This window comes from Thunnus albacares, chromosome 5, assembly GCF_914725855.1.
Source record: "Thunnus albacares chromosome 5, fThuAlb1.1, whole genome shotgun sequence".
NCBI lineage: Eukaryota > Metazoa > Chordata > Actinopteri > Scombriformes > Scombridae > Thunnus > Thunnus albacares.
Window position 1 is genome coordinate 17,407,787 of NC_058110.1, and position 21,256 is coordinate 17,429,042.

General features: G+C 44.4%; 1 protein-coding gene across 14 annotated transcripts in view; it reads left to right on the forward strand.

Moving 5' to 3' along the window:
* huwe1 (HECT, UBA and WWE domain containing E3 ubiquitin protein ligase 1) overlaps positions 1-21,256 on the forward strand; it is a 44,397-nt gene that overhangs the window by 16,980 nt on the left and 6,161 nt on the right. For 6 of the 14 annotated variants that reach the window (XM_044351089.1, XM_044351094.1, XM_044351096.1 and 3 more), the window contains 42 exons: positions 2,090-2,212; positions 2,339-2,576; positions 2,878-3,225; positions 3,644-3,694; positions 4,082-4,204; positions 4,296-4,391; positions 4,531-4,800; positions 5,340-5,492; positions 5,616-5,743; positions 5,918-5,999; positions 6,406-6,582; positions 6,672-7,223; positions 7,389-7,584; positions 7,674-7,841; positions 7,965-8,113; positions 8,195-8,282; positions 8,720-8,943; positions 9,049-9,260; positions 9,393-9,575; positions 9,718-9,890; positions 9,980-10,119; positions 10,289-10,364; positions 10,481-10,579; positions 10,720-10,847; positions 10,944-11,103; positions 11,464-11,692; positions 11,809-11,987; positions 12,080-12,169; positions 12,808-12,968; positions 13,081-13,123; positions 14,032-14,406; positions 14,607-14,817; positions 15,297-15,421; positions 15,510-15,730; positions 15,873-16,264; positions 16,478-17,141; positions 17,264-17,978; positions 18,370-18,461; positions 19,903-20,059; positions 20,159-20,291; positions 20,401-20,615; positions 20,709-20,950. In XM_044351089.1, coding sequence (XP_044207024.1) covers positions 2,090-2,212; positions 2,339-2,576; positions 2,878-3,225; positions 3,644-3,694; positions 4,082-4,204; positions 4,296-4,391; positions 4,531-4,800; positions 5,340-5,492; positions 5,616-5,743; positions 5,918-5,999; positions 6,406-6,582; positions 6,672-7,223; positions 7,389-7,584; positions 7,674-7,841; positions 7,965-8,113; positions 8,195-8,282; positions 8,720-8,943; positions 9,049-9,260; positions 9,393-9,575; positions 9,718-9,890; positions 9,980-10,119; positions 10,289-10,364; positions 10,481-10,579; positions 10,720-10,847; positions 10,944-11,103; positions 11,464-11,692; positions 11,809-11,987; positions 12,080-12,169; positions 12,808-12,968; positions 13,081-13,123; positions 14,032-14,406; positions 14,607-14,817; positions 15,297-15,421; positions 15,510-15,730; positions 15,873-16,264; positions 16,478-17,141; positions 17,264-17,978; positions 18,370-18,461; positions 19,903-20,059; positions 20,159-20,291; positions 20,401-20,615; positions 20,709-20,950 — 8,581 coding nt within the window. The remainder of the gene's footprint in view (positions 1-2,089; positions 2,213-2,338; positions 2,577-2,877; positions 3,226-3,643; positions 3,695-4,081; positions 4,205-4,295; positions 4,392-4,530; positions 4,801-5,339; positions 5,493-5,615; positions 5,744-5,917; positions 6,000-6,405; positions 6,583-6,671; positions 7,224-7,388; positions 7,585-7,673; positions 7,842-7,964; positions 8,114-8,194; positions 8,283-8,719; positions 8,944-9,048; positions 9,261-9,392; positions 9,576-9,717; positions 9,891-9,979; positions 10,120-10,288; positions 10,365-10,480; positions 10,580-10,719; positions 10,848-10,943; positions 11,104-11,463; positions 11,693-11,808; positions 11,988-12,079; positions 12,170-12,807; positions 12,969-13,080; positions 13,124-14,031; positions 14,407-14,606; positions 14,818-15,296; positions 15,422-15,509; positions 15,731-15,872; positions 16,265-16,477; positions 17,142-17,263; positions 17,979-18,369; positions 18,462-19,902; positions 20,060-20,158; positions 20,292-20,400; positions 20,616-20,708; positions 20,951-21,256) is intronic. The other 8 variants (XM_044351102.1, XM_044351095.1, XM_044351101.1 and 5 more) reach the window with 8 other exon arrangements.

Sequence of the window (21,256 nt, forward strand, 5' to 3'; positions counted from 1 at the left end):
TTTCAGGTTGGCCGTACATACAGACGTCTGTATGTCCCATTCTTGTGAACGTGCTGGCTCAGGAATACCTTAAAGTAATTTCTTCAAATTTGGCACAAACATCTGCTTGGACTCAAGGATGAACTGATTAGATTTTGGTGGTCAAAGTCACTGTGACCTCACAAAACATGTTTTTGGCCATAACTCAAGAATTCGTACACTAATTATGACAAAGTTTCACACAAATATGAAATGAAGTGATGACATTTTATATCCAAAAGGTTAAAGGTCAACTTCACTGTGACATCATGATGATCTATTCAACACCATAACTCAGGAACAGAAGGGGAGATTGCGACCATATTTCACATTTGGTTGGATACTGAATTGGTGACACTAATCTTTGGAGCCCACCTTCAAACTGTGATGATTTTATAGATCGGGGTTCCTGCAGATCCTTAAAAATTAAATGAGATCTTCAGAATTTAAAGCTGGAGTGCAGGACTTTTGTCTCCCCCCTCTGGCAGTAAGAGTAATTACAAAAACACTGTTGACATGCTTACGCCATAGCCTGCCCTGTCGCTATTGTTGCAGCTGTAAAACAGTAGATAAGCTTTGTTTTACTATCAGAATTTGATCCATTCAGTCTGATAACATTTGGAAGGTCTAGAAGGGCCGCACTGGTAATTATTTTATCCCTATTCCTGTTAGCAGAGAGCTAACCAGAAATTAGCCGACTCAGCCTGCAGAAGTCTTAAGTGTGTGTGGTCTGTCCATAGAGTATGCGCAGTATGCATTCATTTGGCCAGCACAGCAACGTCAAACCCGACAACAGATTAAAACTCTATATACTGTGAAATACAGAGAGATTTATCTGGCAGTGATGGGCCTAATCAGCATTGTGTGAACTTGTTTGGCAAGGGCTTGGATGTAACGGACATTCATTTATATGTAAATGTTCCACACTGCAGGTTTAAGGTCATAAAATGTCTAAAAGTGTTATTCTTAATTTTGGTATGTCTTAAATTTTGAGGTGATGCCTAGTTGCATGAGAAATATCTCCCCACAGGATTTACTTACTTAAATATGGTTCGGTCTTCGGTTGCAACTCAGTCCAGCTTTTTCTTTTTCTTGGAATGTTTTGATCGGTTCTCCACAGGCTACCTGCTCTCACGAAGGTGAAAGGATTAAAGAAGTACACAAAACAGTACAGATGATGCAAAGTTAGCCAAGGGTTTTCAGAGAAGACAGAAAGTCCCCTGTTATTTCTGATAGTTGCCAGAATCTGGATAATAATGTTTGTGGTGCAGAGCCGCAACAGCCAACATGAAGGAGAGGAGCAGACTTTTAATTTGTGACCACTTAGCTGGTGTGTACAGATTTAATGGAATGTTAAGGTGGATGAAAGGTAGATATACTGTAACGTGTATGTGTCATAATGTGGAGAATTAACTATAGCCTACTCTGACCACAACAAGAACGACCACAACAGCCTTATTGTTTTACACAATTAATAATTCAAAGCAAATTATAATTAAAATGTAAATTTTAAATTTTTAACACAAAGAATGTAAAGCGAAACAGTGGGACACCGTTCACTGCATTTGTCATTAATATGATTAGAGATTTTACATATGATTGTTATATGAAGATACAAAAATATTCCTATTAATATTGTCAACTTGATTTCAAACATAATGTGCATTTGTTTTGCCGCGGAAAGAGTATTAAGATTTCTCTATCGAGGTCTTAAAAAGCATTACATTTGATTTCAAAAAGTGCATCAACCCTGTAGATCCTCTGTGCTGCCAGGCTGAAGATGTTTGTGAAGCATCCACGTTTTAGAATATGTAGCGTCTTTGCAGCAACATCCTTATCTGAAGCTTTGTCATGTACAACTTTGTGTTCCATCAGAATCAGCTTTATTGGCCAAATGTGAACACATACAAGGAAAATACATGTATAGCTTTTTATTAAATTCTTCACTACAAATATGACTCTGGACAGACATGGATGTAAACTGCAACTTGACTGGTTGGTGGAGGCATACAACTGTGAGGCAGTATTTCTAGTTTGTTTCATGGGTTGGTTTTTTCTCTCCATCTTGCAGGCTGACTTTCTTCATCTGCTCTGTGGGCTTCACATCTCCCATGCTCTTTGATGAGAGGAAGTACCCCTACCACCTCATGCTGCAAAAATTCTTCTGCTCTGGTGGGCACGATGCCTTATTTGAGTAAGTCCCACTCTATGCAGTGACATATTAAGATCAAGAACAGTGTTCTCTTCTCTTCTTGTTAATATCCATAATCATATTTCTCTGTTTAACAGCAGTTTCATTGGTTGTGTTACTTTTGTGCAGGACATTCAACTGGGCCCTGTCAATGGGTGGTAAGGTGCCTGTGTCTGAGGGTCTGGAGCATACTGATCTACCAGATGGGACAGGGGAGTTCCTGGATGCCTGGTTAATGCTGGTGGAGAAGATGGTGAACCCAAGCACCGTGCTGGACTCACCTCACTCCCTGCCAGCTAAAATGCCTGGGGTCACACCCACCATGCCCCAGTTCAGCGCCCTTCGGTTCCTCATAGTCACCCAGAAGGTCAGAATCCGCTAGCTATTGAATTCAAATGAGTGTGTATTGCTGCCTTCAGATAGAATTTGTCAGTTTGTGTTATCAACATGGGAAGTTGATATACAGATTATGCATGGCATTGAAGTGGTTAAAATCATGAGAATACAGTTGCTAGTGACACAGTAGTTAGTTCATTTGGACTCTCCTTGTGATCATCATCGTGAGCCTTAAGGTTTAGTATTTTCCTACCTAGGGTTGAGAGGTGGAGGATTTGCCATGCATGTATGTTGGTATCTTATTATTAAAACACAGTCTCCTCTTCATCTAGGCTGCATTCAACTGCATCCGCAGTCTGTGGAATAGAAAGCCGCTGAAGGTGTATGGAGGCAGGATGGCTGAATCCATGCTGGCCATCCTCTGCCACATCCTGAGAGGGGAGCCTGTTATCCAGGAGCGCCTGGCCAAGGAGAGAGAGGGTACAGTGCGCCCGGATGATGAAGGGGCTTCCACTGGTTCTTTGGCACCCAGCGGGGCCCCTGGAGCATCCACAACAGCTGGAGAGGCACCACCAGCCACTGGAACAACCCCTGCAGGGCCAGCAGGAGGATCGGCTGATGATTCAACCAATTCTACTCCCCGCCGTGAGCCCCAGGTTAACCAGGCTCAGCTTACACAGGTATGTGGGAAAGCTGTCTGACACCAGCGGTTTTTTTATCACTGTTTGTTTGTTTACTCTATGTACACACTTTGTCATACCGCTGAGCTGTTGTCTTTGGGATAATTGCCCAGAAACAACTGTGGACAAATTGTGTATGTTTATTGATATTTTTTTTCTTCATTTGGTTTGCATTATTTTAAGCTTGGCAGCTTCTTCTGCTTAACGACTCTAATTTGTTCCTGCAGCTGTGTCAGTATTTTCAGCTTGCTGTGCCACTACTGCAGGCGTGTTTTTTGACAGCATAGGTTAACAGCATAATTCCATATATAGGTGGCCATGTAAGCAACAAACAAAAACAAAGCTGCTGTGTTTACCAATCTCCATCCCCCATATTCTGCATGAACTGAATCCTGGGCCGCCATTTGTTTTATAACAGGGAAGATCGAGAGGGAGACACGAACAGGTCCGCCAGCAGCAACTCCAGCAGGTATAAGAGCCGTCAGAGAGAGGGAGAGGTTGTAAAAGATAGAGAGATGTTGGAGAAGGAAGACAGGTTTACCATGAAAAGGGAGAGAGAAATTTGGACCAGATTTATGATTCAGACGTTTTGAGGAAGAATATCAGGATAGTGTTGTGGAAAATGAGAAATGTTTGTTTGTTTGAGAAGCTGTGTTCACAGGCCACTCACCTCATCTTTGGAAAAAGGGTGTTTGACTTTCCCTGATCTACCATGACAATTTTCAGACCTTATCAATGTAGCGTCATAATTCCCCTTCTTTTTATTTGCCCTTTGTTCATGATATAATCATATAATATGATAGTATCATGTTTACTCTTGTAAAAATATTACTTCCTCTTTTGTGTGCTGTTCTAGCTGATGGATATGGGTTTCTCAAGAGAGCATGCCATGGAGGCACTACTGAACACAAGCACCATGGAGCAGGCCACAGAGTACCTGCTTACACACCCTCCGCCACTTCTTGGTGGAGCAGTAAGGGTAAACAGAAACACACATTCACTTTAATTCTTTAGAACCTCTTTAGAAATCAAACCCAGGCAGCTGACATTGTTGCTCTTTCTCCTTCTAGGACCTGACTATGTCTGAAGAGGACCAGATGATGAGGGCCATTGCTATGTCACTTGGGCAAGAGGTCAGCATGGAGCAGCGCTCTGACTCTCCTGAGGTGCTTCATCCTCACTGTTCAAATTACATGGAGAAACGGTTAAACAGTCTAACCCATCTGTTGCTAAATGAAACATCATGAATGAGTAACTGGCCATTTAGCTGAACAGCTGTTAAGATTATCTCTGTGTCTGCCTCAGGAAGCGGCACGTCGGCGTGAGGAAGAGGACAGGAGAGCCAGGGAGCGGGCAGAAGAGGAGGAGGCCCGCTGCTTGGAGCGCTTCATGGAGGCTGAGCCGCTGGACCCCCAGGAGTTGCATTCCTTCACAGACTCCATGCTTCCTGGCTGCTTCCATCTTCTAGATGAGCTGCCTGACACAGTCTACCGGCTCTGTGACCTGCTGATGACTGCCATCAAGAGGAGCGGCCCAGAGTATAGAGACCTCATCCTGGGACAGGTTGTCCACCAGGTAAGTGCATAATGCATGTTGACAACATATGTGTTCAGACTTAAGATCCAGTGATTTAGGGGGCCGTGGAAGATGTTCAAGTTCATTCCTATTTTAGATTGTCAACATCCTATATGGCTGAGATCTATAAGTACAGCATTGGCCTTACAACCTTGTTGGAACACATTTTCTGTCATGTTTATTTGAGAGCCTAAATATCAAAGTGAGAGTTGTCAGATGCCCTTTAAACTGACACATCCTGCTAATTTGCATTCAGTTGAATACACTTTACTCTTTGTGTCTGTCTTTGTGATATATTATCATATGATGTTTCATCATTGAATTTCATCTTAAATGCAAATGCAGCCTTTTAAGCTATTATGCGTTTTGTAAGTCCTTACATGTGACAGTGAAAACATTGTTTAAAATCTTACATGTAAACCGATGAAAATTGTATGTAACAGTACATAAAATAAGAAGTAAACATGAGATTTAAATAGTCTTGACAATAGAAGCAAAACATGCTTGTACCAGTCTGATTGTGTGCATGTTGTGTGTAGGTGTGGGAGGCAGCCGACGTGCTGATCAAGGCAGCTGTGCCCCTGACTACCAGTGACACAAAGACAGTGTCTGAGTGGACCAGACAGATGGCCACACTGCCCCAGGCCTCCAAGCTGGCAACTCGAATTCTACTTCTCACGTTGCTCTTCGAGGTAACAACACACACATTGAAAGTGCTAGCCTTAAATTTTTCACTCGCACAGGATGAAGTCATTTTTTTGTCAGTGGTTATCAACACAGCCTAAATGAGCATTTGTTGTTTTCTGTCTTGCAAGGAGCTGAAGCTGGTGTGTGCCAGAGTGGTAGAGAACAGTGGAATTCTTGATTTGCTGATCAAGCTGCTCGAGGTTGTGCAGCCCTGTCTGCAGGCAGCAAAGGAACAGAAAGACATCCAGACACCAAAGTGAGTTTCACACAGCCCTACATACTACTATTCTGCAGACAAAACAGATTAGAGTAACTGCAAATTTTAACACCAGTTTTTCATAACGCGAGCCCTAATATTATGTTTGTATTATGAATATACTATAAATATGAATATATATGTATTATATAAAACAACTTCCTTTTTCTGCAGATGGATCACACCAGTACTGTTGATCATTGACTTCTATGAGAAGATGGCAGTCTCTTCAAAGCGCAGAGCACAAATGAACAAGGTAAAACCAAACCATAATAGTAAAGATATACTTAAATAGGTATGTCTAGTTACAGGCACAGGTATAAACAACCATGTAATGTGGGTGCATGACTGGAAAGAGTAAGAAGAGAGAAAATAAAAAAACTGTACATACTTTTGGTATGACTCAAGACTAGAATGAGCTTTATCTAGACAGAAGGTATACATTCTTGGCACTGAGTACACTACACTGAATGCAATCCCATACATTATTGCTTCCATAAATACAACCTTTTCAAGTTTATAATACATTTTTGTTGGGGTTGTGTCAAGGGTTGTTGAATAAATTGTGTGCATTACATTGTAAGGTGTTGGTAATTTTTTTTTGCACCCCGTTTGTTACCATAGATGTATAATTAGTGAATTCTCTCTCTATCTGCTTTTAGTATCTCCAGCCCAATGGGAATAACTGGCGATGGTTTGACGACCGCTCAGGCCGTTGGTGCAGTTACAGTGCATCAAACAACAGCACCATTGATACAGCATGGAGGGCCGGAGAGAGCAGTGTCCGCTTCACAGCTGGACGCCGCAGATACACTGTGCAGTTTAACACCATGGTGCAGGTACTCGCAAACATCTTCTTTATAGTATGGTTGTTTGTGTTTGAGCTTGAAGGGATTCTTTGTCTGATTTAAACAATTGTATCTGGCAGGTAAATGAAGAGACTGGTAACAGGAGACCAGTGATGTTGACGGTCCAGAGAGTGCCTCGCATGCCCAAGACTGCCAAGACTGGCAGCATTACAGACTCAGAGAGAGAAGAGGGAGACAGGAGCAAAGCAGAGGAAACCCAGACTGACTTAGACTCTGGGGCAGCAGTGGAGATGAGTGCTCCGAAGGATGATTCCAGCCAGCTGAAGGAGACTACCTCTGGCCCCTCATCTTCCCTGGAGTCTGACCACTCTCAGGGCTCTGATATTGTTGTACAAGGCCTGAGTGAGGACATGACCACCGTTCTCATCCGTGCCTGTGTCAGTATGATCAGTGTGCCTGTGGACCCAGACACCCTCCACGCCACACTACGTCTCTGTTTGCGCCTAACACGCAATCACCACTATGCTATGATGTTTGCTGAGCTGAAGAGCACGCGGATGATTCTTGGCCTGACGCAGAGCTCTGGCTTCAATGGCTTCACCCCACTTGTCACTCTGCTGTTCAGACACATCATAGAAGATCCGGCCACACTCCGGCACACCATGGAGAAGGTTAAAGTCAATTCTCATACTGTTAAAACAGAGCTCAAACATGTGACAATACTGTTAAGTAGTTGTTTCGTCACTAATTTGATTTATAAATAGGATATTCTCTTTGTGGTACGTCCAAGTTCTGTGGACACAATAAACAAATTCTTCAACAATCTGTTACCACAGGTGGTGAGGTCAGCTGTGACCAGCGGAGCAGGTAGTACCACCTCAGGAGTGGTGTCAGGCAGCCTTGGCTCCAGGGAAATCAACTATATCCTGCGTGTCCTGGGCCCTGCTGCCTGCCGTAACCCTGAGTGCTTCGCTGAAACTGCCAGCAACTGTGTCCGCATTGCCCTCCCTGCACCTCGTGGAGCTGGCACAGGTGAGTGTGTAAGCTTTTCGAAGTATATTAACTTTCGTATTTTTGTTGAATTTTTAACCCTAACCTCATATTTAATTGTTTCTCCATAGCCTCTGATGATGAGTTTGAGAACCTTCGAATTAAGGGGCCCAATGCCGTGCAGCTGGTGAAGACGACCCCTCTGAAACTGTCCCCCTTACCCTCTATCCCTGATACTATCAAGGAGGTCATCTATGACATGCTCAATGCCTTGGCTGCCTACCATGCTCCTGAAGAACGTAAGACATGTTAATAAGACCCTGAAATGATCTGTTTGAGGCTTGTACTAGTCATATTTAATGGAAATAGTCATTTGAACATTTTAGTTAAGTTTTTTTTTTTTTTTTATGTGTGTGGTACAGCTGAGCGTCCAGAAGAACGTGCAGCAGCGGTGCCTGGTGGTCAAGACCTGTGCCAGATACTGCAGGATGTTGGTGATGACGTTTACCAGCAATACCGCCTCACCCGACAGGGCAGCGACTTTGACTCCCAGTCTGCATTCCATATCAATGTGAGTATCATTTGCAAGTAGTCCTGTTTAGCTTGTGTACTGAAACAGTGTGAAATGTCTCATCTCTTCGACTAATAATAGACGTGTGTCTCTTCCTCTCAGACTCAAGTGTTTGCTGCTGATGGAGGTGTGGCTGAGTCTTCCCAGTCTGGCACACCACAAGGAGAAGGTGAGAATGAACTTTTTTTTCACACCAGGTTGAAATGTCTGTACAAATTAATCAGACAAATCAGATACTGTCATCTCACATCACATCGTTTGATGTCTCAGTGGTGTTGTAGTAGTGTACGTCATGGTAAGTCTATGTATAGAATCTATAGTATTTATCCCAAATGGATTTAGTCCACCAACAGTTGAGTTATATGGATGAAGATGAAAATATCCACTTCAAGAATGAAGCAGAACACACATTGTTCTTGGTTTTATTGTAATTTACTATTCAGCTGGGGTTTTTTTTTCCAGTGCAGTATAAAGCACAAAAAGCTTAAATGATGAAAAGTCCATTAAAAACTTAACTTTGACTATTCGAATGATGTCATTTTATTTTTGTAAGACAATCCACCATATTAGTGTGTGTAAAATATATGATGATCTGAACTTCCTCAGCCTCTACACCAGAAGAGATGCGGGAGGAAAAGAAAGAGCAGGAGGGAGAGAAGAGTACCACCTCAGAGGAAGGTAAAGCCGCTAAGGTAAAGGGAAGCAAGCCTCTAATGCCTACCTCCACCATCCTGAGACTGCTGGCTGAGCTGGTGCGCTCCTACGTGGGCATCGCCACTCTAATCGCCTCTTATTGCTACACCGCTGGACAGTCTGAGCTCATTAAGGAGGTGGGTGGTTGAACAAAATCCTTTCAGCTTGTCACACCTTTATATTGCCATGCCTTCCTATAATTGTTCCACTTCACCTGTTTTGACCACCCTGTATCTTAACAGGATTGCAGTGTCCTAGCCTTTGTGCTCGACCACTTGCTGCCCCACACCCAGAATTCAGAGGACAAGGACACCCCAGCCTTGGCACGTCTCTTCCTGGCCAGCCTGGCAGCTGCCGGCACAGGCACTGATGCCCAGGTGGCCCTGGTCAATGAGGTGAAGGCTGCCCTCAGTCGAGCACTAGCAATGGCAGAAGGTGCAGAAAAACATGCCAGGTAAGCAGCATTAGAAATGAATATACCAACCTGATATTGATACTACAACCCTTGATTGACATAATCATTTATATATGTGTACAAACTTAAACTCTCATTCGCTCTCTCTTTCCTGCCGTATCTATCTCACAGGCTTCAGGCAGTGATGTGCATCATCAGCACCATCATGGAATCATGTCCCTCCACGTCCAGTTTCTATAGCACTGCAGCAGCCAAGACGCAGCACAATGGCATGAATAATATCATAAGGCTCTTTCTCAAGAAAGGACTGGTCAACGACTTGGCCCGTGTGCCTCACAGCTTGGATTTGTCCAGGTATAGAATTACACCATATTAATTTAATTTGGATGGTAGTAGACCAGGGCCTGTATCACAGCATGTGATTACTGGACTAGTCAGTTAACTTGTGTAAAATTGTAAAATGACTCAATATTCCTTCTGTATCTCATTGGTTTAGTCCCAACATGGCCAACACAGTGAATGCTGCCCTGAAGCCTCTGGAGACTCTGTCTCGAATTGTTAACCAGCCCAGCAGTCTGTTCGGGGGCAAAGGAGGCTCCAGCAAGACCAAGGCTGAACATGACACTGTGGGCACTGCCAGGGACAGCAACAGCAACACTCAGGAGCAAGGTATCCACATGCATCAGATGAGATATTTCAACATTGTAGATCTAATGATTCCAAATATGTCTGTTGCTGATGTATGGCATCTATTCCAGGAGAGTCTGGCGAGGCAGAGCCAGTGGAGGGCAACCACAGGGTGCAGGGAACAGACAGCGACCTAATGGATGGAGAGACAGAAGGAGACACAGTGGTCATTGCTGGTCAGCCAGAGGTTCTCAGCACTCAGGCTATGCAGGTGATTGATGGTGTATTACACATAATACTCAAGTAGTATTTCACCACATCACCTCATCTGTAACTATCTATAATTTATGACCATAACATAAAATGCATCCCAAATGTTATGCCCTCTTCTCCACTCTATGGCTGACATTGCATCTGTATTTAATTTCCTGTGCTTGAAGGTTGAGAATGAGTTGGTGGATCTGATTGATGAGCTGCTGGAGAGAGACGCTGGTACTGTCAACAGCACAATTATAGGTAAATCACAGTCTCTAGATCCTGGATTAATTTGGGAGAAGACATTGGAGGTATGGTGGTGAACAGAGAAGAGAGCCCAGTGCAAATGTCTTATTTGTTGTCATTTTAACAATCAGTGGGACGCAGTGGTGAGGATGAATCGCAAGAGGATGTATTGATGGATGAGGCCCCCTCCAATATTAGCCAAGCATCTACTCTTCAGGCCAACCGGGAAGGTAAGACAGCTAAACCTCAGAGCTTTGTGTGTTTATCATAGTAAAGAACATCAAAGTTGTTGCCACTGGTCTTAATGACTGCCTCTGAATTTTTTTTTAGATTTTGTAAAAGGAACTTTTGTGTTTCTCTCTTCCATCAGATTCAATGAATATATTGGAACCAGAGGATGAGGAACACACGCAAGAGGAAGATTCTAGTGGCAGCAACGATGATGAAGACAGCCAGGATGAAGAAGAGGAGGAGGAAGAAGAGGAAGAGGAGGATCAGGTATGAGTTAATGCAATGAAGTTCAGTAAACAAGTCTGTGTTGAGTGTCTGAGTGTTGCGTGTTTTTAAACCTCATGGCTGCCACTTTTCCTCAAGGATGATGAAGAAGGAGATGAGGATGATGACGATGAAGGTTCTGAGATGGAGTTGGATGAGGACTTCCCTGACATCAATGCTGCACCTCACATCCGCTTCGAAAGGTTTGACAGGGATGATGACCTCATCATAGAGTTTGACAACATGTTCTCCAACAATGGTAAGCCGGCTGTTTTTAAGGATCATTTGTTACAAACATTTACAAAGGTCAAACGTATTTGTTGGCTCCTTTTTTGCTTCACTGTAAGAAATTAGAGGAAAAATCAGAATCTTTGTTTCATATAAAAAAAAAAAAACATAGTTAGCCTCCTCCAAAGTGGCTCTGCTGGCATCACTCATTAGAGCTTTGAACAGTCCAAATTAGTAGAGGTACAAACACAAAAACAGATGATGCAGAAAATACATTTTCATTATCTTTGTTTTTCAATATCTTTATTTTTCATAAACATACAGGACTTGGGGTTGTGTCAAAGCTGTCCCCTAATGTCTGCCTACTGTTTTTCTGTTGTTCTTCCATCAGCTGACATCCCTCCCTCCCCAGGCAACATCCCCAGCTCCCACCCACTGATGGTGCGCCATGCTGACCACGGTTCCCTCACCCTAGGTGTGGCAGGCACTAGCAGTCGCTTGGCACAGGGCATGGGTCGCAGCCAGCGAACACTGCGCCAGCTCACTGCCAACAGTGGACACACCATCCATGTCCACTACCCTGGAAACCGCCAGCCCAACCCTCCGCTCATCCTGCAGAGGTGAAAGCATGTCTCTTGGTGGCTCTATTTAACAAAGCGTCTGTGTCACATCTACACCAGATGTGTTTGTTGTAATAATGCTGATTAAAATGTTTCTCCTCTACTCACCTCTTAAGGTTGTTGGGTCCCAGTGCTGCAGCAGACATTTTACAGCTGTCCAGCTCTCTGCCTTTGCAATCTCGTGGTAGAGCTCGCCTTTTGGTGGGAAATGAGGATGTGCACATCATCGCCCGTTCTGATGACGAGTTGTTGGATGACTTTTTCCATGAGCAGAGCAGCACTGGGGGACAAGCAGGTGAGAATTACCATGCACTGTTGTTAATATAATGTAATATAATTAGTATTATCTTGAATTCCTAACATGTTTGTTTTTTTCTGTCTCTCTAGGCACACTCTCTAGTATTCCCACTGCCTTAACTAGATGGACAGATGAGTGTAAAGTGCTGGATGCTGAGAGTATGCACGACTGTGTAGCAGGTAGGTTTATTGAAGTCTTTGGCAGGTGGGGTGCATGTCTTCAATGGAGATGAATTTGATAATTTTATAATTATAAACAATTTTTATGAGTATCTCAATATTGATAATGTGACAATATTTTGTGGATTGCCACTGGTGCTTTAAGAAATTATCTATGCTTTTAAGAATTTGGTCACTATCAATTTGGATATGATGGCCAAGTAGTTAGAACTATGCACAGTTAATTTTGTCCTGCTCTAGACACGTTGTGACCATGATTACATCTCATTTAGAGTCTGGTTACTTAACAATAATAAACCATTATGTATAAAAGTAAGCAATAAGGTGTGGAAGTCAGTATCAGCAACGTTTGCAAGTGTGTGAATGCAGTGACTGAAGTGAAGCATGTGTTAGTGTAAAACAAAACCAAAAGGGATAACACAAAAGTGAACAGAGCTTGATGAAGGGTTTGGGACGCTGGCATCTGGGCAGGTGAGCTTGAATGACTTGTAGGGACACTGGCAAGGTGCTCCCACTCAGTGATGGCACCTCAACCACCTGGCCAAAGTCCTGCAACACACACACACACACACACACACACACACACACACACACCACAGGACCACTGATGAATTCTGATGTCTTGTGTCTGTTTTCAGTGGTGAAGGTGCCTATCCTGCAGCATCTGGAGAGTCTGCGAGATGAAGAGCTGGAAGAGCGTAGGGAGAAGCGAAGGAGGCAGCTGGCTGAGGAGGAGGAGTCTAAACAGAATGAGAGGAGGGCCTCTGGAGCAGAACAGGCCCGGGAACAGACCCTGCAGGTATGCAAATAATACATGTTTGTTGCCTGAGGAATTTTTAAACACGACTGTGCATGCAACATTTGGCATTTTTATTCACAATTTTCTGACTGTCAACTGTTGTTGTCAATAGGGTTCTGGATTGGGGACAGTAAACGGTGCAGAAAACACTGCAGGTACTGACATTTTGTAAAGATTATGTGTTTGATTCTGTTAATGTTTCACATTTCTTGACGGGAATGGACACATCTCAGTGATGGGCACCCAGAGGCAAGCAGTCAGCAGAGCGTGCTGTGGGATGAGGTAGTAGTTTGTATAGTTTTAGGATCACACCAGATCTGGGAGATAACTATACAGTCTACTGTCTTTCTTATGGCAACGCCAAAGCAGCTTGGCATCTTCATCGGCTGCAAAGGAGTCCACTATCACTTGCAAACAGCTCTGCTATACATCTTAAACACCTAATTCCACTTATTTACATCATAGCTGTGATGCACAATGTTGATTCGTACGTATCTTGTATTCAGTGCATTTTTGTGCAGCTGGCTGTGCTGTGGTGAGGTAGTAAGTTGTGTTGTTGTTGGGGATCAGGATTGTGCACCCCGTTCAGGAGATAACTATACAACTTACTGCCTTCCTCAGCAGAGGCCCATGCCATCGATGTAGAGAATGATCAATAACTAATCAGCATATTGTTATTCCAATTCTGTTTATGTGTGCAAGCTTTGTGTTCGCTTGCTTTAAACATAGTCATTAATCTTCCAAGCAACACTGCTTGGAAGGGTTTGAAAACAAGGGTTTTGGCTGCAGTTGTGTATAAGGAAATGCTTTCTATAATTGTTAGATATTGTAAGGCACTTTTTAACAAGTTAGCAATGGTAGATGTTGGTAAGAATGGAAGAAAACAGCTCTTAACATAACATCAGTTATATAGGTGTATTGTCAGAATAAGTATTGTTTCTAAACCTTGTAATCTATGTTTAGCCACTGAAAATTAAAATAATGAATCTTTTTTTCCAATCAAGACTGTATAAAAGAAAAAATGTCCTTGTCTTCACATACGTTTTCTGTCTGGATGTTGCAGAGGGTGAGCAGGCTCAGGGTGGCACCGTGTCATGTCTGGACCCACCCAGGGTCTCAGAGGGCTTTCTCACTGCTCCACCATCTGGAGAGGTCACTCCCACCACCCCTGCCCCTCATGAACAGGCCCTAGTCTCCCTGGAGACTGCGATCAGTCAGCAGGTCCACCAGCCAATTGCTGATTTGCTACTTGCCGAGTCACATGCCAGCTCACTGGCTGCTCTGGCAGGGGCAGGCCTTCCACCCTTGTCGGCAGCTGACAGGCCAAACAGTGAAGCGGAGGCATCTCAGATGGAAATGTCCCCGGCGCCCACAATCGGTGAGAGAGTCGGAGGAGGTGGTGGAGGAGGAGGAGGAGCGTTGGATGAAGGCAGGGAAGGTAGACTAACTTTGAAAACTCTCTTTATACAGACTGGCCAACAGTAAGGACGCACATCTGTAATTAAAATGGTGATGTTCCTCTGTCATACAATTTTCTGAACACTGAGAAATACAAATCAGTCCCACAAGAAATGTTGCTACAGTTCGCTGATTTAATAATCTCTATTTCTAACCCTTAACCTCACTGTTTTTTCTCAGCCTCCCTAAGTCCAGACATCGTGGAGACCTCAGAGCCTGCAGTAGTGGGTGTGTCACAACTGGAGGGGTCACCCATGGATACCAGCAGTCCTGCCTCTGCCACTCAAGAAGAAGCTGCTCAAAACTCTGCCCAGACTGCCAACCTGTCTCAGGAGCTGTCTGGCAGTGGGGAGAGTGGGCTGACTGACAGGCAGACAGATGCAGAGACTGGGTGAGTAGCTTCCTCTCTGACCAAATCTATGTTCAAAAGCAGTATTGTGTACCCTATATATCTCTGTCAGATAACTCCTAGCCAGTTTGTTTTAAAAGTTACAGGTTGTTGAAAATTTCTACTCCCTTTTTTAATTACAGTGCATTTAGCTTTTGTTTCAGTCCAATGCAAAACAGGCACTATTAGAATTGAAGGCCAGCATTTCCTGCCAGTCCTTTTTTTGCAGCATTTTAGTTAATAGTTTGTGCACCTGCTCTTTTTAAGACATTTTTTAGGACATGCAATCTTTTTGTAATCCCTTTCAATTGTTTTAAGAAGAGATAGTACTTCTGACCTTTCTTACAAGCGGTTTGTCAAAACAAAAGCATTTCATAGTTCAGTTAAATCCCCTCATAAGATTCTAAGCACATTCCTCTTGCAGTCAGTATATCACTACACATTTTTGCTTACTGACAGCCTTATTTTTTTTATGGTTGTAGCTCCAACTCTGTCTCATCTGCTGGAGAAACGATGCCCAGAAGTGATAGCGCTGACAGCCAGTCTCAGGCCATCCAGGAAGAGCCCCTCCCATCCACCAGCAACGAAGAGGAGGACCCACTTGCAGGTAAAATTAATCACTGCCTTTTTTTGCAGTTTTGAATATTTTTATTTTAAGATATGAAATCATTTAATTTTTGTTTTTGTCTTGGCAGGCATCAGTCTGCCAGAGGGTGTGGATCCCTCTTTCCTGGCAGCTCTTCCTGAGGATATTCGTCGAGAGGTGCTGCAAAATCAGTTGGGAATCAGACCACCCTCCCGTCCTCCTGCTGCCACCACCCTGCCTACCTCTACTGCACCTGTACTGGGAGGACCAGGGGTTACAGAGGTCAGCCCCGAGTTCCTGGCAGCCTTGCCACCTGCCATCCAGGAGGAGGTGAGAGACTGAAATTAAGATGAATGTTAGAGTGCTTACTGAACTGCCAAGTGAGGGAAAAAAGACAAGGTTATGATTTCCAAATAAGGAAGTCACAGTCAAAATCAGTTTGTTTAACTAAGCATGTTGTTGATCATCTTAGGTTCTTGCCCAGCAACGGGCAGAGCAGCAACGCAGGGAGCTAGCCCAACAGCCCCCACAAGGAGACACCCCTCTGGATCCAGTCACCTTCATTCAGACACTGCCCTCAGAGCTCCGTCGTAGTGTTCTGGAGGACATGGAAGACAGTGTGTTGGCTGTCATGCCCCCGGACATTGCTGCTGAAGCAGCAGCATTGCGTAGAGAGCAAGAGGCACGCCAGAGGCAACTGATGCATGAGAGGCTGTTTGGTCATAGCTCATCTTCAGCCCTATCAGCCATCCTGCGCTCACCAGCCTTCACCAGTCGGTTGGGGAGCAATCGTGGTGTCCAGTACACCCGACTGGCTGTGCAGAGAGGAGGCACATTTCAGATGGGGGGAGGAACAAACCACAGGTGAGAGCAGACAGAGATTTAACTGCCCAACAAACACTTTTAAGAGTCCAAATCTTTTGCTTTTTTGTGTGAAATGACAGAAGTGAATATACTGAGCTGTAGTTTAGAAATGTTTGATTTTTGAGTTAATGAAAATGTCCTGGATCATGATCAAATCATATGACCCTTTTGAGAAATTGCAAATGGAATATATGTGAATATATGTTTCCTCAGACCATCCAGTTCCAGTGTGGATTCCTTGTTGCGTCTGCGCGGTCGATTGCTGCTGGACCACGAGGCCTTGTCCTGCCTGCTGGTGTTGCTGTTTGTGGATGAACCGAAGCTTAACACCAGCCGTCTGCACCGTGTGCTCAGGAACCTTTGCTACCACTCTCAGACTCGTGGGTGGGTCATTCGCAGCCTATTATCCATCCTCCAACGCAGCAGCGAGAGTGAGGTGTGTGTGGAGACCTCACGTCTAGAAGACTCTCGTGGCAAGAGGAGCATCCAGGGAAGCTGTGGAGGAAAAGGGTCAGCAACCTCCTCTCTCTCGTCTTCATCCTCCTCCTCTTCCTCTTCCTCATCTTCCTCCCTAGAGCTACTGAACAGGGTGGAGTCTCGCAGCTCCAGCCAGCTTTCCTGGCTCTCTGTTTCTATGGACGCAGCCTTAGGCTGCCGGACAAATATTTTCCAGATCCAGCGAGCATCAGGTAGGAAGCACGCTGACCGGCACTCAGCTGGGGGTTCTGCAGGATCTGGAACACTGGTAGGAGGAGTGTCAGGGGCTACTGCAGGTGTCACGTGTGCTGGAGGCGGAGGTTCCACTGTCCACATCCACCCACAAGCTGCTCCAGTGGTCTGTCGACATGTGTTGGACACACTTATCCAGCTAGCTAAGGTGAGAGTCCACCTGTCTTCATGTGTATCTGCTACATAATTTACATTCTGTTATGTTTTAAAGAAAATGTCAATAAAGTTACGATAATCAAACTCATTTTTGTTTCTTGTGTGTCCCCACAGGTGTTCCCCAGCCACTTCACCCAGCAACGCTGTAAGGATCTGTCGGCAGCATCTTCTGACCTGGACTCCCGTCTTTGTTCAGGCTCCTCTGGGGGAGGAGGTGGTGGGGGCTCCAGGTCAGGGTCACAGTCTCAGAGCAATGCCTCCAATGCCTCCAACACCCAGAACTCCTTGGGCTCCTCTGTCGCCACTCCACAGTCTCTGGGAATCTCCACCGATTTTTGGGACCTGCTTGTCAAGCTGGACAACATGAATGTTAGCCGCAAGGGAAAGGCCTCTATGAAGACGGTGCCTCTGGGGGGCAGTGCAGAGGCTGAGGGGGCCCAATTCAGCCTGGAAACCTCCCCTCTTGGCCAGCTGATGAACATGCTGTCCCACCCTGTAATCAGACGGAGCTCCTTGCTCACTGAAAAGCTGCTGCGCCTGCTCTCCCTCATATCCATTGCCCTGCCCGACAACAAGGCCACTGAGGTGCCTGCTGTACACCCTACCCCACAGGCCGCCAATGCCAGCACAGCAACCAGCTCAGGAGCCACAGCCCCGGTCACGACACAGGGCATGGCGTCAGCGGGCTCTATCCAGCCCACTGTAGTGGGCCCAGGAGCCTCTGTGGTAGCTGGAGCCCAGGGTACATCCTCAGGGACAAGTCTAGCAGTCTCCCAGACATCCTCTACAGCAATCTGTATACCCACGTCCACTGGAACAATCTCCACAGGTAGTGTTGATTTATTCCAAGTAAAATGACATCAGTTAAGTTAACCAATTATGACCTAAGGCGTTTGAAAAAGACATTGTTTGAAAATCACCTCCTAAAACCCGATGCTAAGATGAGCTAAGAGTGCTGGGGGGGGGGGGGAGAGAAAAAAAAAGGCATCCCATAATGCATTTCACCTTCCCCACATGTATTTCAGGGAATTACGATGCATTTCATCGGTCACATGTCTTTAAAACAATGACGTCATCTAAAACGCGCTCATGTCGCATCCAGCGCTAAAGGGATATACATGTAAATGTTTCATCCAGTCTTAATGTGTTAAGCTTTACAGCGATTTCACTAGAAAATAATGATATAGTTTATAATGAATTTGGGTGTTTTGCCAAAACAGGGAAACAGAGGGGCACTACGAGCAGTACAGAGAGTGACAACAAGATGGCTTCAACTGGACTCACAGAGAAACAGCTTCAGCTCTCTGTGGAGGTATGCGGGAAAACGTTGTTTCAAAGGGTGTCAGTCATGCTGTCTTCATGACTTGTCAAAATCTATTACTGCTCATGGAAAATGTAGCTTTGCATCAAACTTTGCATATCTTTTTGCTTCAAGATATTTGTCTGGGTAACTTCTACTGGGGATCAGTTGATACAAACCCACTTAGAAAACCAAGGAGAGAAGTTTATGATGGAAAATGAAGCCAAATTTTAAATTTTGAGTCAAGTGACATATTTGGTTTGTGACTCTGGGCTTGCTCTTATTCTGTATTTTATCATAAACAAATTAGGAATTTCTCTGTATTTTTTAATATTATGGACTTAGGTTGCATAAAATATAACTTGGGGTGAAAATCTCATAATAAAAATACAATTTGCAGCCTAAACATTAAACAATAGTTAAACTTTCTATTAATTAAGGGGCTCTGACTGATCAGCAGCATAACCCCTAAAGCATACAACCCCAATTTTACCCTCTATTACTGGAAGGATTTTCTTAGCTGTCCTTGCCTCAAGAGGACCTTGTTTACTTCCTCTTGCAGAACAAAAACAAAAACATATGATGTGTGGTGACATAAAATCCAGGTAAAATTTTCTTGAAACCAGTCTTTTACCTATTTGACCTGTGGATTTTTCAGTGAAAATCTGTATTTGATTCATTTGGCTTTTACAGGAGTAACAAAGGATGAGTGGTGCATCTGCTTCACATAATTTTAAAAAAGACTCACACCACCATATGTTTTTGCTACTACTTCAATACACTGCCCAATCCATCTGGCTATGTCATGTGTGCATGCTCGCACATCAAAGTTAATGTCACTGAGTTGGATGGACGGGTTAAGTATTAAGAGGTATTTGGATTGTCCAACAATCAAAGACAGATGTCTGGCTGGCTACGTGACTACCTATCATGAGTCCTGTCAATATTAGTTAAGCAAGCAAGCTTTATTTATGGTGTACTTGCCAAAGCTGAAATTACACAGTGCTGTACGGGAAAGAGGGAGATAACAGAGGAGATAATATATAAAACAAGGAGAAATAAGCATAAAAGATGAAGAGAAAGCCAAAGAAAACAAGTAGGTTTAAAGATGTGCACTGATGTGGCTTCTGAGACTTTACTGGGCTGTTTAGAGTTCAGGAGAAAGGATCACATTTAGTTTTCAGTCTTGATCTTGGAGTAGCCACAAGTCTTGCAACATGGAATTGTGCACATTTGATTGTTGGGACAAATTGTATTTGTTGGATCACTGGTTAACAGACGGATCAGATAATTGAGTCTCAGACAGAATTTGACTGTGACGTAAACAGGCACTTGTCCTTATGAGCCGTCATAAAAGAATATTGACAAAATCATGTTTCTTTTACTGTTTTTAATACAGTTGTTTTTCCATGTTTATTCCACCAATAACAACTCTTTTCCGCGTCTTTACTAGGTGTTGACGTCTCATTCGTGTTCAGAGGAGGGTCTGGAGGATGCAGCTAATATTCTACTGCAGCTCTCTAGAGGAGACGGTGCAACCAGAGACACTGTGCTCAGACTGCTGCTCAGTGGAGCAAGACACCTCGGATACACTCTTTGCAAACAGATCGGTCAGTGCTGTGCAACTTCATTTACGCCAATTCTTGTGCTCTTATTTAAGCAAATATTTCTTTCCTTACACATGTTTCCAAACCTTTTCTCTCTCTCAGGCACATTACTGGCTGAACTTAGAGAGTACAACTTGGAGCAGCAGAGACGGGCACAAGCAGATTCACATTCCCCTGACGCCCCTCCTGAGGATTCCTCCATCTCAGCCAGACTGAAGGGCAAGATGACTAGCAGGTTAGCTAGTGATAACTCTGGACCACCCAGTCACATTAGGTTGTCAACACACATGCAGTTCATTCATTTTTTACAAGTACAATGTCCTTTACCTTGTATGCATTTGTTGGTTGGGGCACAGGTTCGACGGGTCGGAGAGTGTAGTGATTGTGGCTGCCCAGAAGCGCACCCTCGGGGGACGTGAACTACAACTTCCCTGTATGAGCTCACTAACCTCCAAGACGTCAACGCAGAAATTTTTCTTGCGAGTGCTGCAGGTCATTATCCAGCTTCGTGAGGACACACGACGCGCCAACAAGAAAGCCAAACAGACAGGGCGATTAGGTAAGAAAATGTACACAATATTCTTATATGCATACAATATCCTGATGACGTCTCAAGTGATCGAACCACTGCCTTCCCTCTCTTAACGGCCAGGCTCATCCAGTCTGGGCTCAGCCAGCAGCATCCAGGCCGCGGTGCGTCAGCTAGAAGCTGAGGCTGACGCCATCATCCAGATGGTGAGAGAGGGTCAGCGGGCACGCCGGCTCACACAGGCCCCCCCACCCACCGCCTCCTCTGCCTCTGCCGCCGTCACCGCCACTGCCGGATCCTCAGTGGTGGCCCCCCATGCCCCCACTGGTGCTGCTCCCCCTGCTGGCACGGCTGCTGCTGCCACGGTTAGCATGGGCCGCACTGACAGCAGGCATACTCCTACTCACACACCGCACACACATACTGTAGGAGACATTTCTGGGGGAAAAAAGCAGGAAACCTATTCATTATTACATATTATGACCATCACAGTATATTTATTTCCAAATTACTGTGGTGGTCATCTAGATAAATGCTATGAAATTGCCATTAGCTACTGACATGCCTCATGTCTTAATTAGCTTTGCTTATACTGATTTTGTGCATTTTGGAAAATCATAAGCTAACCCATTACTTGAAATGCACATCTGTCTTATTTTGAGAAATAAAAA